Source organism: Neodiprion fabricii, chromosome 5 (genome assembly GCF_021155785.1).
Source record: "Neodiprion fabricii isolate iyNeoFabr1 chromosome 5, iyNeoFabr1.1, whole genome shotgun sequence".
Lineage (NCBI taxonomy): Eukaryota > Metazoa > Arthropoda > Insecta > Hymenoptera > Diprionidae > Neodiprion > Neodiprion fabricii.
In genome coordinates, this window is record NC_060243.1 from 17,929,102 (window position 1) to 17,945,584 (window position 16,483).

At 34.6% G+C, this 16,483-nt stretch overlaps 3 protein-coding genes across 11 annotated transcripts; 1 reads left to right on the forward strand and 2 right to left on the reverse strand.

The window, feature by feature from the left end:
- Positions 1-818: 818 nt before the first annotated feature.
- Positions 819-3,723, reverse strand: LOC124182338 (glutathione S-transferase-like). Of its 2 annotated transcripts, none has more exons than XM_046569467.1 (4): positions 3,601-3,723; positions 2,445-2,581; positions 1,740-1,907; positions 819-1,530 (listed from the first exon to the last, which is right to left on the reverse strand). In XM_046569467.1, the coding sequence occupies exons 2-4, from the start codon at positions 2,575-2,577 to the stop codon at positions 1,220-1,222; spliced, it is 612 nt and encodes a 203-aa protein (XP_046425423.1). In that variant the 5' UTR covers positions 2,578-2,581; positions 3,601-3,723; the 3' UTR covers positions 819-1,219. The 2 variants fall into 2 exon arrangements, with proteins under 2 accessions (XP_046425423.1, XP_046425422.1); XM_046569466.1 differs by lacking the exon at positions 3,601-3,723 and adding an exon at positions 2,734-2,824.
- An 18-nt stretch (positions 3,724-3,741) lies between these two features.
- LOC124182339 (glutathione S-transferase-like) lies at positions 3,742-8,662 on the forward strand. 2 transcript variants are annotated; one of them, XM_046569468.1, is made up of 4 exons: positions 3,742-3,867; positions 6,505-6,641; positions 6,877-7,044; positions 7,958-8,662. In XM_046569468.1, the coding sequence occupies exons 2-4, from the start codon at positions 6,509-6,511 to the stop codon at positions 8,266-8,268; spliced, it is 612 nt and encodes a 203-aa protein (XP_046425424.1). In that variant the 5' UTR covers positions 3,742-3,867; positions 6,505-6,508; the 3' UTR covers positions 8,269-8,662. The 2 variants fall into 2 exon arrangements, with proteins under 2 accessions (XP_046425424.1, XP_046425425.1); XM_046569469.1 differs by lacking the exon at positions 3,742-3,867 and adding an exon at positions 5,534-5,674.
- A 188-nt stretch (positions 8,663-8,850) lies between these two features.
- Positions 8,851-14,053, reverse strand: LOC124182337. Of its 7 annotated transcripts, none has more exons than XR_006870748.1 (8): positions 13,587-14,048; positions 12,676-12,793; positions 12,239-12,544; positions 10,671-12,121; positions 10,443-10,598; positions 10,195-10,368; positions 9,388-10,119; positions 8,851-9,016 (listed from the first exon to the last, which is right to left on the reverse strand). XR_006870748.1 is itself a non-coding variant. In XM_046569461.1 (8 exons), the coding sequence occupies exons 1-7, from the start codon at positions 13,818-13,820 to the stop codon at positions 9,925-9,927; spliced, it is 2,634 nt and encodes an 877-aa protein (XP_046425417.1). In that variant the 5' UTR covers positions 13,821-14,048; the 3' UTR covers positions 8,851-9,611; positions 9,911-9,924. The 7 variants fall into 7 exon arrangements, 5 of the variants coding, with proteins under 5 accessions (XP_046425417.1, XP_046425418.1, XP_046425419.1 ...); XM_046569461.1 differs by having other exon boundaries at positions 8,851-9,611; positions 9,911-10,119; XM_046569462.1 differs by having other exon boundaries at positions 8,851-10,119; positions 12,239-12,541.
- Between the last annotated feature and the right edge of the window lie 2,430 nt (positions 14,054-16,483).

Consider the following 16,483-nt stretch of genomic DNA (forward strand, 5'->3'; position numbering starts at 1 on the left):
GTTGCCAAATTTCATTATTGCTTTGGCAGAAATGACAACATATAAGGAAAACTTGGAAGATTTTGAAAGTGGTAGTATATCGTAGTGGTTACCCTGGTGGAAATAATTTCTACGCCAAACTACGAATTTTATTCATAATTTTCTACGAAAATTTCTACGATTCAGTAGAGAAATTCAGACACGTGCGTAGTTTTGGCATACAATTATTTCGTAGATTATTATACTTTTTATATTCTTACGAAAGTTTCGAATGTTTCGAAAGTTAGAAAATATGCAAGGTTCGAATCTTAGGTTCGGAATGAGCGGTCATGTAAATGGTTTGCAGTCAATGACCGGAAAGTCTTGTCTTTAGGTATATATTTTATTCGAATTAATATCACAACAGAATGCTATTAAACGTATATACAGAGTATATTACAAATATTGGGTAATTTTCTCGTGATCAGTTTACTTCTTAATCGTAGATCACATAAGATGTTGAAAAGTGTTAGAAGAATACTGTAGCACAAGGTAACAATAATTTTATTAAAGAGTTATGTAATTGTAATCCCTAACTTGTCAGCTTATTAAATATTTTTATAAAATCACTGTTCAAAAGAGATATATCATATTAGACTGTGATTCCTTTTTAGCATTTTTCAATAACTGAAACTGAATAATTGATGTTGCGGTAGTTGCTACTATAGATATTACGACATGAAAAAAGTAGCTGAAAACATCAATAATGATAAAAATAAAAATTGTCGAGAAATTGAAAAAATAGAAAACGAGTTTGACTTGATCGAACAAGACGTCAGAATTATAGAAAGAATCGATCATTTTTCGAAGTGCTGCCAATGTTTTGTTTCCCAAATTGTAAAATACACAGATTATGCGAGTTCTACAGTTTCTGTATATTCAAAAAGTTCTTCGGGCAGAATTTTTTTGTTTTCGTCACAACCAAGTGCCTCGAGATAATGATGGTCTTATACGATCAATGACGATACAAGAAAAATCGTATCTGTTTTTTACCGCAAACTTTGCAATGCGAACTGCAATTAAATAAGGAAAAGATTTTCCGTGATTTCACAAAAATTTGCCCACATGATATTGCCTGAAAATATAATACCGGAGTTTTGAATCAGAGAAAGCGACGATAAAAGAGCAATCTCTCTGTTCAAAAATCTTTTAAAAACTCGGAAGTATTTGTTGAATAATCCCTAAGCGATCATCTGTTTAGTTAACTGTCAGAGTGTGGACGTTTTTCCACCCAAGCTTTGATTTTCGGTAAATCGAGAACCTTCGCTTTGAGTTGCTTTAGATTTTCATACTTCCCGATAACATCTGTCTTTGCCATAAAATTGATGTAGTCGAGCATAGCAACGAATAAGAGATCAGCCCAACTTAAAGCACCACCGACAAAGTATCCACCATTTTTTTTGACTTGGGCGTCCAAATTTTCAAGGTAGAACGGGATTGTTTCCTTGAACAATGGACCCTCTTTCCGTTTTTTAGTCGCTTCATCGGTTTCGTAATGCCAAGCTGCAATTTCTGAAACATTTCAACAGAGCTGCTTATTATCTCAGTAAATTTTCTCACTATGCGAACATCAGTGATCAGGTCGATTACTCGACACCCATAATTTCTTCCCACTTCGCTAGTCGTAAAATACAATTTATGCAATCGTGACTTTGGGATCACTTTGATCATTTACACTATAGAGCTTAACCGTAAAAAAATAAGATTTTGGAGTTACTTACTGCTTCTGAAGTCATCAATGGTGGCAACAATAGCATCGATCTCTAATGCTTCCCATTCATTTCTACCAGCAATTCCGAACTGTTTAGCTAAATAACGAGAAATTGCCGTTGATTGATTGATCTTTTTACCATCGACTTCCAGGATCGGTACTTGTCCAAATAGCATTGCTAAAAGAACAAAAAGTTCCAGTTGATAAACATTGGCTAAATAGTAAATACTGGGTTATATTTACAGTCTAGAAAATTGGGTTTTGCTCATTTCAAACAATGCTAAAACCAAAAAGACTCCCATTCGTGCAGCACTAATAATGCGAATGAACATCTCTGTGCTTTATATAAGTCACTTATGGCGGTATCAATGATGTGATAAGTTGATTCAAATGCATCTCATAACTTTGGCTGGTAGACGACGTAATTCATAAATGTTTTGCACATTAGATTACTTCTCAAATCGAGAAGTTGGGGCACTTTCGAAATTTATCTCCAGACAATGCTCAATATGAGTCGAGAAAATCATGAACCAACTACGGTCAAAGCGTGCTTCAAAGTCTATTAAAGAGTATAAACCACTAAATGAAAAATTGAACTCATCGATAGCGAGAAAAAATGGCATTGCTAAATTTCTAGTGAAACTTTATTACATTGCTTTAAGCTTTGATTAAATTTGATCAATTCAATCTTACACCGAGAAATGTTTCAACTTACAGGGTTTCAACTTGGGCCAATCTTCGCGATTGAAGCGATCATCCACGAAATCGACACCTCCATAGCTCAGTATAAAGCGAATGGGTTCCGCCACGCCCTTAGTAGGGAAATAAGTCAACTTGTAGGTAGGCATTATTCTGGAAAAAGGCAAATAATGAGAGTGATCGAGTTTATGGGATTTGAGGTGAACACAATCTCCATTGATGAACGATAAGTCAATGACCTAATACTGCTCTCACATCTGTTCTGACCCTCAGTAAACAGTCTTATTTGATAATGATAAACTTACTTTAATTCAGGAGCAGAGAGTAGCTGACACTGTCGATTGAGACGAATCATACGTTACATTTATTAATACCATGTATCAAGGCTTATCTTATCAGTGTTCGAAGATTCATTTTATAGGTCAGTAAAAATAGCTTGGTTTAATCAGTACGGGATTATCTGTTATACCATATGTGATATTATCTAAGTGAACCAAAGAGAAACTATATACTCTGATAGCTTCAATCTGCGGCGTCAAGCAGATACTTGTTTTGGTTGATCTATATAAACGAGTCAGGAACTTTGTCTATCGTGAAATAAAAATTATAATTAATGTAGGCAGAAAATTTACAAAATTGTAAACATCTTGTATCATGCATCTTTCATCATGCAAGTTCAATAAGTATGTTTACTATGGTTGAACGTTATCACGTATACATGTTACTATAGTGATAATTGTTCAAAATAATTGCCAAAAGCTCATTCTTTCAACTGCAGATCTTCAACGGTGTTTGATTAGTTTGTACAATTATTTGTCCTTTAATCATTTGTATTAGACATTACAAACCCAGAAAAATTGAATTGATCAAATTGGGTAAAAATTTCGACGTTATGATCTGATGCAATAATCATATGATGTCATATGACCCATTTCGAACTATAAATTATACATCGTTAGGTCAGACAACGGATCATATTAGATAGAGACAAAATTTGAATCCAATTAGGTGTGTTAATTATACGTTTTTCCCGAGCCTGTTGCTACTTTCATCCATTTTAATGCTAAACTAAAACGGTACCACATTTCATTATTCACTTCGTTCGTCGCTGCTTAACGAACCATTAAAGTAGTTCTCATTTAACTATAATGGGTAGTATTAATTTTATTTACCTGTTTAAGTCGAGCTTATTTCGATTTCTCGCTTCTTTGTATTCACATGACGGCAGTTACGTACAGATAGGCAATCGACGAACAGGTTGTTTCGCCTGCAGATAGACAACCCAACGGTCACATATGTGGATTCCCCTAATTCTGTGATACCTTCAACAAACGCTGAATCCTGCGTACGTCGAAAGAACCTTGGAGAGAATATTCTAGATCTCTTAATTCAGTGTGAGTTAACGTTGTTCGGCTGTAACAAGCAAGTTCTGATTATAGGTAAGTTATTCAGGTAATTTAATATTTTCCGACGCATTATTAATGTTTTCTTGTTTACTTATCACTGATGTTACTGTATCGATGTATTATATGCTTGTGGAATCATTGAAAACTAAAGCCGGTAAAATTCTAACCTATTATCGCCGGGGCTTTCGATGGATGAGGTTGAAGTTAGTAACGAAGCGTCGAAAGAAAAATAACTTTTACAACTGCAGAATGACTGTGTTGGGGAGTTGAGATTTCAGGGTAATTGCGAAATGCATATCAAATTTTCCCCGCAATGCGTCTTCAGTTACTGATGATTTTCGCACATCGTGAAATAATCATATATCATACATACGGAACTCAGGAGAAATGCCTGTATTTTATTATCTTTATGTATATGTATATAGCAATAATCGTTACGTAATACAACGTTGATCTATCGTCCAAGAATGGAACAATCAGATATATTTATGTATATTCAATGATAAATCAATGTTGTCAGTTATGTAATGATTATTATTATACATAAAGGTCTATGAAGAACACTATCAAGTATTACTTGTAGCTACAATCAAAGTTGTAAATCATTGTTTATTGTAAAAAACATGATAAATGTCATAGGTTATAGGCATAAATTTAAAATTAACGCTTTATGAATTGTCAACCATAAATTTAGTACATCGCAAAGTTCGGATTGTCTGCAAATTTAATCAACTATATGTAATATGGCATTCACACTCATATTTTACAAACTCAACTTATTCAATGTCATTCCAAAATTTGCAAAATATTATTTTTTCTTTGAGCATTTCGCCACTTTAACTTTATTAGCTGCAATGTTATATTATAAATTAAAAAAGTTGAAAGTTAGAATGCTGAAAATTATACATAAATTCTCTTTAACATCCAACGTTACTTTTGCGATATACAAATGGTACACTATAAGCAGACTTTTACCACTGCATTTAATTTAATCCGTTAGGGTTTGAAGCATCAGTATCAGATTTACCTTATCATTTTGAAATTTCAAACTCTACGCTCAACATGTTATTATTTGAGCAGATTAGGATTGGTCAAACGTTAAAATGTCATACATAGAAATCCTTATATTACTTACATTCATTACCAAAATTATTCTCAACGTTTGTTACGTAATTTTTCTATGAATGTTAAAAATGCTTTGAAATGTCGTTTACCTTCTTCGAATAGCTAATTATATCAGTTAAGCTGTTGATAACTAAGAAGAAATGCCTGTTCCATCTTTTATCACCTTATGTAACATGTTTACTCATTGTGTGTAATTTGAACGGCTCTATGCTTCACTTTATAATCCTGAAAAAATCGCTATTCAGTTCAGGAAGATAAAGTTTTCATTCTTACAGAGATATTATTTTTAGTTTTAACTTTTTGTTGTGGATTTTAAATTCAAAAAAAATAACACTAACACCTTTTACAACAATCTTATATGTTCTCTTGAATTAATTTCTCTTTATAATTAATGTGCCAATTTTAACCTTAAAAACTAGAAATCCTGAAATACGTAAAAATTAATTCAATTCTTTCGTCGACTATTTTAATCTTAAGCTACGTGTAGTTTTTTTTGTCTTGTTTCCAGACACATAGATATCAGTGAACGGTTGTTCAACCTGCTGATAATTTAGGCATTATACTAAGGCCTCATATTTTTACCATATCAGAAGAAAGCAGTAATAATATTACTTTATTACATACAAGATAAAACCGAGAATTTCTCATAATTAGGCATAGTTATTCAGTACTCAGAAATACCTTGCAATAATAACAGTGAAAACTTTTATGAACCGTAAGTTTGCTATAAGCATAATTGCAAAATGATTTTCGATGCAGTTTATTATAATAATTTGTTAGTAATCCTGCAGTTTAATAAGATTATATATTTCATTATTTATTTGATCATTTGGACTAAATAAAACAGTATCTGTTTCAAGCTGCTACTTTAGATCTAACAGTTTGTAAAGTTCGTGTTTTGTATACACTGATAACATCACGTGTGATTTGAAAGTATTTTGCTTACTGATTGAATCGACTTATCTCTCTTGACCTATAAAATAAAGTGTTTGAACGCGGATGGGATAAGCTTAAGAAAATGTTATAAACAAATGTATGCATACTCGGTAGGATGGTTTCATCATACCAGGCAATGTAGACAAATTGCACTAGCTCTAAATAAAAAAAAAAAAAAAACACGAGATTTCGAGGCTGTGCGATTTATTTAAATTCATCCTCTTTGTGGCACAAGTTATAATTGAGTTGAAAATCTGAAAAAATTAGGCAATTGTTTTTCAATTATTTGAAGTTGATTTAGGGGGTAATACACGGATGTAACAATAGCCGCTCTCTACTGTATAGTTTCTTTTTTTTTTATTTTTGTAAATAGGCATGTCCCATCAAGATTTAAATGAATGAACAAAGGAGTATAATCCATGTTGATGGACAGTGTTTCTTGGTCTCTGCCCAAATTTACATGAGACTGTATTGATCAAATAAGTGCACTCAAAGTGAGAGCAAATGTGAAATCAGAATTGGGTCAATTTACGTGTCGTTCGTCGTGCAATGTTGTGTCTACCTTGAGTTCCATCAATTGTGTAAGTCTCTTTATTTGCTTTTTTCCAGAATAATGCCTACCTACAAGTTGACTTATTTCCCCATCAAGGGTTTGGCGGAACCCATTCGCTTTATACTGAGCTATGGAGGTGTTGATTTCGTGGACGACCGCTTCGATCGCGAAGATTGGCCAAAGTTGAAGCCCTGTAAGTTGAAACATTGCTCAGTTTAAAATTTATTTGATGATGAATTTTGTGAATCTCAAATTCTACCAACTTTTCTCAATTTTAGTGCGTAATACTGCTGTTCCAGCATTCAATCAATCTTCTTTGTTGCGACAGCGTTAGAAATGTTCAATCTGCAATTTTCTGGACTGTGCATAGAACGAAATATTTTTCGATAAATCAATCTCTATGAGATGAAATTTTATTGTTCTTTCAGCAATGCCATTTGGGCAAGTACCAGTGCTAGAAATTGATGGTAAAAAGATCAATCAATCGACGGCCATTGCACGCTATTTGGCTAAACAGTTTGGAATTGCTGGCAAAGATGACTGGGAAGCCATGGAGATTGATGCTAGTGTCGCCACCATTGATGACTTCAGAAACAGTAAGTATTTGCATATATTAAAGCACAAGCAAAGATTTTGCAAATATTCCAAATGAAGTAAATCTAAATAGTAATAAAATGCTAAACAAGCCATAGAAATATTGCGAATCACATAAATATTCGAAGATCTCATTTTATTCTCAAATCGTGCAATAATTTTCAATCAATGAGTATAAGGGAATGTGAAAACCTCCCGTCTCTAAATATTTCTGAATTACGTCCTTGTCGTGGCTTGTATTACTGTACTATCTTTATCTTATATGTCAGGGTAACTTTTACACGCTAAATTCATGGAGATTGAAAGGTATTTATCAAATATTAGATGGAAGAAACTTATTGCTTCAGTAAAATGTGTGGAGTGAAATTACGATCGACAATATTTGATTAGCATTACTGCGGAAAAAATCGCTCTAACATTTCTCAAATGGATTCGAATTTATGCGCAAAATGAAAATGACCGTTGTTGGTCACACTCGTATAATTTTACTTTGGCTCTAAATTGGCTTTTGGAACTCGGATAACAACTGTTATTTGCGCCAAACAAAATGACAGCAAGAGCTGCTGAAGTTTAACTTCACCATTACTTAAATTCTAATAAACGAGAATCGAGTTCACAAAAATCACTTGGGTTCATGTAAACATGTTTCAAATAATCAGGTTTCTCACTCTACTTGGAAATCAGTAAAACCTGGGAAAAGTCAGAGATTTTTGTTTTATGTGGAAGAATCATAGACAGGTCGGGGAATTGCTCAATCAAATTTATGGAAAAACTAAAATTTAAAAACTGAAAGTTTCGTAATATCGTTCCAAATGTTACAGTTTTTGCAGCGTATTGCAAAACGAAACTGTTATAGCTGGATCTTACAAAATTTCACAGTTTATTATTTATCAAAAATTTCTTGCCATATTTTAGAAATCGGAGCTTGGCATTACGAAACGGAGCCAGCAGCGAAAGCACTGAAAGAGGGCATATTGTTCAAGGAAACAATCCCGTACTATCTTGAGAAATTAGATGAGCAAGTTAAAAAGAACGGCGGCTATTTTGTCGGTGGTGCTGTAACTTGGGCCGATCTTACTTTCGTCGCCCTGCTCGATTACATCAATTTCATGGCAAAGGGAGACATACTTGAGAAGTATGAAAATCTCAAGCAACTTAGAGCAAGAGTTCTCGAATTGCCGAAAATCAAAGCTTGGATTGAGAAGCGTCCGCAAACCGATTATTAAATAAGAATATCACTCACCGATGTTTACTCACCGTGCGAGATTTCGCATGAAAGCATCATCGGTTTATTCAAGTATTCATTAAACACTTATAAATATATAATATGTTTGCAGCTAAAATCTCAAACAAACTGACCAAGAAAAAAGTATTCAGCATTTTGGTACTCTATGTTTATTATATTGTGATGTAATATCAGTCAGAATAATAATTTGTAACTGAAAAAATTTCCAACCGTTAATTACGTACCACTTACCGTCAATATTCACCGAGTGGCGTTGTACAGTGTTCCTAAATCCCGAAAAAACGGTAAAACGTAGAAAGTGTTTATTAATTTCGATGAAAATTCGTAGATAGCGGTTTTCGAAGTCTCTGATTACGAATCGAAAGTCAAATTTAGAAAAGGTCAAACTGGGGGCGCTAATATCGCACAAAAATGGTTCTGATGTGTCGAATAATCATTCTATTTTTGGAAATTTCCAGCTTGGAGATTTTTAGGCCACTGATTACAAATAAAAAAAAAACCAAAATACAAAATGGTATAAATATTTTATGAAAAGGTTATTCGATTTGGTCCAATTTTGATGAAATGCGTTTGTGGCACAATGTATGGATGCCTGAATTTATTTAACATCTCTGTTTCAATATTGTCATTCTTTACGTTAATATTTTTGGTTAATACTGTTTACAAAAATATTAAAATTCCCTTTCTTGCATAAGAAATTTCTGTTGTTTAGTCAAAATTTGTAGATTCTGTAAAAGTTGGAAAGAAAGATCAATAGAATTATTTTCACCAATTATAAACAGTATTTTATACAGGACCATTACGAAAAACTGAAAGTGGAATATGTACAGATTGAAATGCATTCGCACATCATTGCATGAAAATTATAACTGAAGCTGAATAGGTAATTAATTTTTTGATACGTTTTGAACAAATCTTTTTTCAACAACTTCTGTTTGGTTTCAGAGTGGGATCTGATGGAACATTTGACTTATTGCTTTTGGTATCATGAATTTTTAGAGTGTGACCAAGAAAAATACGAATACCTTTATTATTAATCTACTAGCTCATATATTGTTAATAACAATTTCGCGTTTTCACACATTCAGATTGTAATTACTTTCTGGGGAAGAATCCATTTTACAGAATCCAAATCGGTCAACTTCTCATCATTCTACGCATGTTTCAAACCGATGAATTTTTTGGCGTATCACAAGCTAATGATGCGACACTCTTGACGCTAAAGAACGAATTGAATTCCTAAGTCAGGTAAGAAACCTTGCCCATCCGCGGTCATAATACATACTATATGAACTCCTACACTACCCCAACAGTCAAAAGTCCCTAGAAAAGAAACTTCTTTCAAAATTTGACTGGCTTTTTGGGGTTTGGGACCAACGTGCGCTGACGCAAATTTATTGTTAATTTCACAATCATGGCCATTATGTGTATATATTGATACAACTTTTACAAAACTGATATTTTTAATGCTTATTGAAAAGACATGTCAGTCAATTTATAATGCAACACCCTCGATAACTGAATGAAAGCTGAAAAATGTGTCTAAAGGAAAGACAGGAAAAGAATCTTAATAATTTTCGTTTGAAACGGGAATATTTTTAATGAATCGTATGAAAAAACACCTCTGCCTTGTCTTTTAGCTTGCTTCACCTGCAAATTGACATTCGAATTCGAGTCTCCCTGTCAGATATTTGCATAACTCGATAGTCGACGTTAAGCTTACACGCAACCCGTGCGCTGTTTCTGTATTTAAAAATTCGTCCGCCGTTATTTCGCCGTTGAACTGCGCTAATTCCCAAGTATTTAACCATTTCAAACAATCGTCCAATACCTAAAAAAGTAAATAAATGACACAACAGTAAACTAATGTATTTTACATGTATTATACATGTTATCAATCTCTCACCTTGAGATTGGCAGAATCAGGGGTGAGTCCTTGATTTGCGGCGTTACACTTCAAGGCATCAAACATGTCATTCATGCGTTTGCAGAATGCAATAGTTTCTTCACACCCGATTAATGAATCACAGTTTCGATCCAAATAAAATTTGAGCCCGTTTGCCACAGAATTACTGAACACCTGAATCAATCCATCAATAACGTAACCATAAATTATAATTACAATAAGAATTTTAAAAAATATGAGTAAATCACCTGCGTTGCAAGACAATCGCACATTCTTAATGTGCTATCCAATTTTACATGATTCTGTGTAATTTCAGGACAAACTCTAGCCCTCGCTTCATCACTGTCGAGAATGAATAAAGCCTGGATATATTTCCACTCAATGTAATTACTACGAGAATTTATCTGAAATCATGTTTTCGAGGATAGGCATACAAAAATATTTTTTAGCACTGCATTAATTTCTCTTCAACTTACACGCAGTCGTTTATTATCGTATAATTGATCTCTTATGCATCTTATCAAGTGCAACGCATTGGAAAATGCGAAAACTTTGCGGCTCTCATCGACAGGGTGTGTAAACCATGTTTTGATGCCATTAATCGAGCCTTCGACACCCAACGAAGACCAGATTTTCTTATTCATCGTTTTATCATCAGCGATAACGCCATGAATTGTGGCCCCACAGTTTTCTAGGCATGCGATCGCCTCGATAATTAATTTTGATATTTGTTCACCTCGGATAGGATTTTCGTCATTGAAAACTGCAACGGGATGAGTCTGTCTGTCCGTCAACGATTGAAACATCAGAACAAGACCGTGCGTGGGTTGATCATTGACACTTTGAGACTTTAGGACGTCGTTTCTGAAATCCGATACACTGACATAGGCTGGACTTTCTGCAGAAATATCCATTGGATTTTTCGTTTCGAGATCCTTTAACAAAATCAGACCGTCCAGTTTAAGTCCTTTCTGTTTTAGTTTGTCAAATTTACGCCTCAGTACCTCGGTGAAATTTTGATCAAAGTTGCACTTCTTGTTTGCGAGTGAAAAATATCGACGAATAGTTGTTGAACAGGGTAACGGTAGAATGTTATTCACCCTTAAATACTCGTACAAAGATGGCGACTTTATGTTCAACAAAAGACACTGCATTATCCATTCGTTCGAATAACGTCGGCCATTGGATTTGGTTGTGGAAGCGGCTGCGATTATTTCATTCAGTGTTATTCTTTGAGCAGCTGGGATGTTGAGTTTTGAACACTTTTCATCAAACGGTTCGTTGTTGATTTTGGTCAACTCTTGGGTCTTTTCAGCTAGCGAATTCTTCAACAATTCTCTTTCCGCCATGATTCGTTTTAATTTACGTTTTTGACGTTTCAATTTCTTCTGTGATGCTAGCAACAATCTCTGATCAATCGGATTCATAGCCTTTCGCATACGTCGTATCGGCTGATCGTTATTGTACCTGGATTTTCTCTGAAAAGCGATTTTCCGCAGCTTTATACAACTGCGACATCGCTTCATCTTTGATATCAGAGAACAATTATCACTGTGCAAATCACCGAAATAATCTCTGAATTCGTTGTTCAGTTCAAGATATTGCGTGTCAACGTTTCCTAAACCTCCACACAAATTGATGTTTCCAAATTTGTTCAAAATGTTGGTCAGTTCTATTTTATTTAATAAAGTTTCTTGCAGTCCGGCCTCTTGCGCTTCTACAACGCGTCCCGAAATGAAGTATCGTATTCGATTATCGATATCAATTGTGACATATTTATCAAAGATCGGGTGATGCACACCGTTTTTTTTCATATATCGTGTGTGGGTGATTGTAACACATTGCTTGTTTGGGGAAAGCTGATTTATAACCGTCCAACTTGTAGGAATCGAGAAGTCATTTTCATTGGCTTTCGAAATATCTTCACCTGAAAAACAACATTCGAGATAACGATATTTTTTGACAAGTGATTCTTTTCAACTAATGGAATAATGGGAATCTGAATCTTCGTGACGATTATTGATGAACAGTATTGTAAACAAACCTTGATTGATTTTTGAAGTAAGTGCATTAAACAAATGTACAGATGTTTTTGGTTCTTCTGATATTTTAGCCTGATTGACAGCGACTAGTTCAGAGTCTTCAGCCGTACAAATGCTCATTTCATTTTTCAGTAACACAGTTAAATAATTTCCAGTCTGTGATTTAGATGCAGGTGATGTTCTCACATTTTCAATTTCTGTTTGTGAAAATTGTGGCAATGGTTTTTCTTCCGCCAATTTTACTTCCTCGTGAGTAATATTTGACGCTTCCATGGCTTTGAATGTCTGAGAATCATTTTTCTCGACTACTGTAATAAATTAAGAAAGTTTACTCGAGTGGATAACTGAAAAACGTTCTAAATTTTAGGAATTTATATCTTGATAACCAATTATGTAATTCGACTGGGGTTTGTTTAAAAGTATGTAGACATACACATACTCGAGTCTGACAATTCACTGTAATTGGTGACTGAAGAAAAGGATTGAGCAGTCTCGTCATCGGGAGTAAATATCGACGGAACAGCCTGGTCCGCCAATCGAGGACACTTGAAGGGAACCTTTTGAGTGTAACACAAAACGTCCATTTGCGAACAAAAAACAAGCACAAGGTATTTAATTGTGAGATTGAAGTTGGTAACATTAACATAACATGGACAAGAATTACTAATTTACAGCTTTGCAATGGCTTTGAAAGTGTTGCATTAAATAAAAAATATCAGACATATTTTGCTTATAATAGTTTACTAAATTCCTGACAACTCTAAAGTAGCGAAAAAACGATTTTTCCTAAAAGTATATCATTGATTAACGTTACAAAATTAAAATATTCCACACATCTTTTGTGTCTTTTTAAATTGAAATAATCAATGAAACAATTAAATCAATCATTACAAGTTATCTTTTATTTATTTTCAAGTCCTTGCACTTCAGTTACATTTGAATTTTTCATTCAAAATTGAATGGTTAGTCATTATACACAGGTATGCTAAAAATTTTGCTGAAAGTTCAACGTTTGAATAATGATATAAAAGTTAAGTTTATACAAGAATTTGAGGAAACTCAATGACTTTTCCATGGATTTTACACGTAGAACCAAAAATCCCTAACTATTTCAAGTTTCCCAGGTTTTCCGGAAATGTGGAAACTGAAAATGTGTTAGATTGTCTCAATTTCAAAGAATCGTAACAAAACAAGTCAAGCTCAATCACTAAAAAATTCAAAAATGGTGTTTTCTTCTGTTTCACTTTTCAGTTAAGTAAAAGTTACCAACTTCAACCTTGTTTAATTTTATTCTGTAGTGAGAAGTTGAAAATTATAGAGAGTAACTACGGATAAACGTGATAAACTTACATCTGCAATTTTTCGACCATTCTGATCGAATCTAACATATCTTCTAACGATATCTTCTTCTTTGAAATGTCTTTCACAGACAAATTTCGTCGCAGTTAAACGAACTCCCTCCGGTAACACCGCTTTCCACTTGTCAAACAATTCAACATTCGATGGTGCTTTGAAAACCGAGCGTTTAACCTTCAAACTTTTATAACCAGTTTTGCATTTGGAAACAACACAAGACCTGGGCATTGTAGATATGGCTACAAGCTATCGTTAGAAGTTCATGGTAGTTTCTTCTGTATAAGTTGACGTGAAACTTACACTCTCGCTGCACTAACATTTGAGGTTAGCTTTGCAGTTTACTCTACAACTTTGACCGCAGGTAGCGGGGAACCCATAAGGTGGGGAAATCTAAGAGCCAGAGAGTCCACGGCACGGTCTTACACACAGGTCTTGCAACTCTGGTGGTGGAGGTAGGCTAGGAGTGACTCAGATATTGAATCAATTTGTAGTTTACGGTTTCGGCACTGCGTCGCTACTATCTAGTAGGGCTGAGTTACAGAACCTCAAATTTCGTTATTTTTGGCCGTTGTCGCAAACCGCTAAAGACCGTGGTCTCCAGACATAAATACATAGCCGGAACACTGGCACTTGCACAAGTGTGTATAAAACGAAGGTAACGAGTGTTCAATGGAGGGTTTGATAAACCACTTTTTTCATAAAGAATTTTTTTAAATTTTAACATGGAAGCCCATTTATTTAATATTTTCGGAAAAATTATTTTTGGAAACAAAAAATTTCAAAGGGGGATCGAACCCAAGAAACCCAAACATTATTACTAAAGCTAAACATTATTACTCTCGTACAAGATGTAAAAAAATTCATTTACGGTCCTCGGGCCCGCTTGAATGTACAATTGGCTTAAAATCCACTAGCCATCATGACAATGCCCATTCTCTTTAATATCGCATTTTTTTCATCTCATTGTATTCGTTTTTATAGTATTAATATCTGAAATCCATGTTCTGTCTCGCTTGCATAGCGGCGGACATATTCCGTGCATTGCTTAGGTGGAGAACACGCGGTCCATTCTCAATGTTAATGGGACCAACGAGACGTGTGACGTCATTTGTCGTAGTATGTCAGTCGTATATGAGATTAGGGTGTGTCATTTTAGAGCGATATTTTTTTTTTGTCCATCACCCGAAAAGTCTTTAGTTCGCATCTGAAAACAAATCCTCGCGCAAGGGGAGCGCTGTCAAAAAATATTTAGAGGTAGCTCAACGGTATTGAAGTTTTCCCATTTCCCAACAAAAAAAAAAAAAAAATATCGCCCTAAAATGACACACCTTAATATGAGATATTATAAATAGCTTCAATAAACGCAAAAACAGTAGGCAAGGTATAGGGGTTAGCATCTTTTAGCATAAGTGGAAAGGTCAGACGGACTCTTTTTTTGCTTGGACGCCTATACGGTTCACTTTACTTACGTGAAGGTTCACTTTACTTACTCTATTTATAATATCTCTATGGTCGAATGACAGTGTCACGTTATGGTCATATGTTGTCAACAACGCAATAAGCCGACCGCGGTTTGTTTCAATCGGACAGTTTTTTTCCAGCATCATTTTTAATGTTAGTTAAAAATCAATGAATAATGGGTCGATGTGACTATTGTAAAGTTGCTAAGAAGAAATATAACCGAAGGACATTCCACAGGTAAGTAATGAATGGATTCTTGAAATAAGTTAGAATAAAATAAAAACCATAAAGACCTTAAAGCATTTAAAATGCGACCATTGCCGACTAGGCTTACTACTTCAGGCTTACACTGCTTCAGAAGAAGATCTGCAAAATCCACCGAGAAACTTACAGTTGACGTTGTCAAAGAACCGAGGTAGCTTGACTCTACTAAGTTCCAGTGTCATTTACATAGCTTGCGTCACAGAAAATATGTTTCGACATGCGATTAATCTTAATAGTGGCCATCCACTGGTAGAACCACAATTTTCTGTTGTGCTATGTTCAACAATAGTGCTCAAATTACTTGAAGATTCACTCATAAGACTTCGCTTTGATGAGATGACCTCATATATATTCGATGAAAGCCCAGAATAACTTTAATCATGTTAACCATTGTTGCACACGTAAGCGTAAGTGCGGATTTTAAATTCAAGCCTAATACTCTACGAATTTGATTCAGGTATTACGTCTTTATACGATTCACCGCTTCATTATAAAAAAAAGTACCATTCGTTCTGAAAAGAACGTAAAGAATGTTTCAAGGATAGTCCACTTGCCACTGCATGGTCTTCTTTATTCGCCACGAGTAACATACTTACCTACATCGTAGTTGGCAACTTGAACAATAAATTTTACATCCTATCCTGCTTGATTCTTGTAATAAAAATTCATGCTTGATATATGGTATTGTAATTTTCATCATCTTTTGTTAATCACCTTGTATGTATGAATTCTCCATGTCCATGGCATGATATATAATTGTTCCATATGATGAATATAGAAAATTCAAAATCAATATTTTTACTCGTCTTGAATGGAAACATAGGCACGAGTACATAATGACACCTTATGTCACCCTAGGCTCACGAAATCTCTTACCTAACTCTTCATTAGGGGCGTGCGGGCCGTAGAGACCCAATGCCTTTCATTTTTTACACATTGCTCCGAAAAAAATTTCCGGTGCTGTTGTTTTTAGTATCTTCCAGGAATCTTCCAATAAAGCCATTGTCTATGTTGCCGCGCTATTTTCCTCATTGATTTCGCAATCATAAGTCGTTAAACTTCGTCGGGGTCTCCACGGACCCCACGCACGTACTGGCGTTACTAATCGTGGTGTATAACGGGAACGAATATTTTCTGTGGTACAGAACTAAACGTAAAGTCATTCC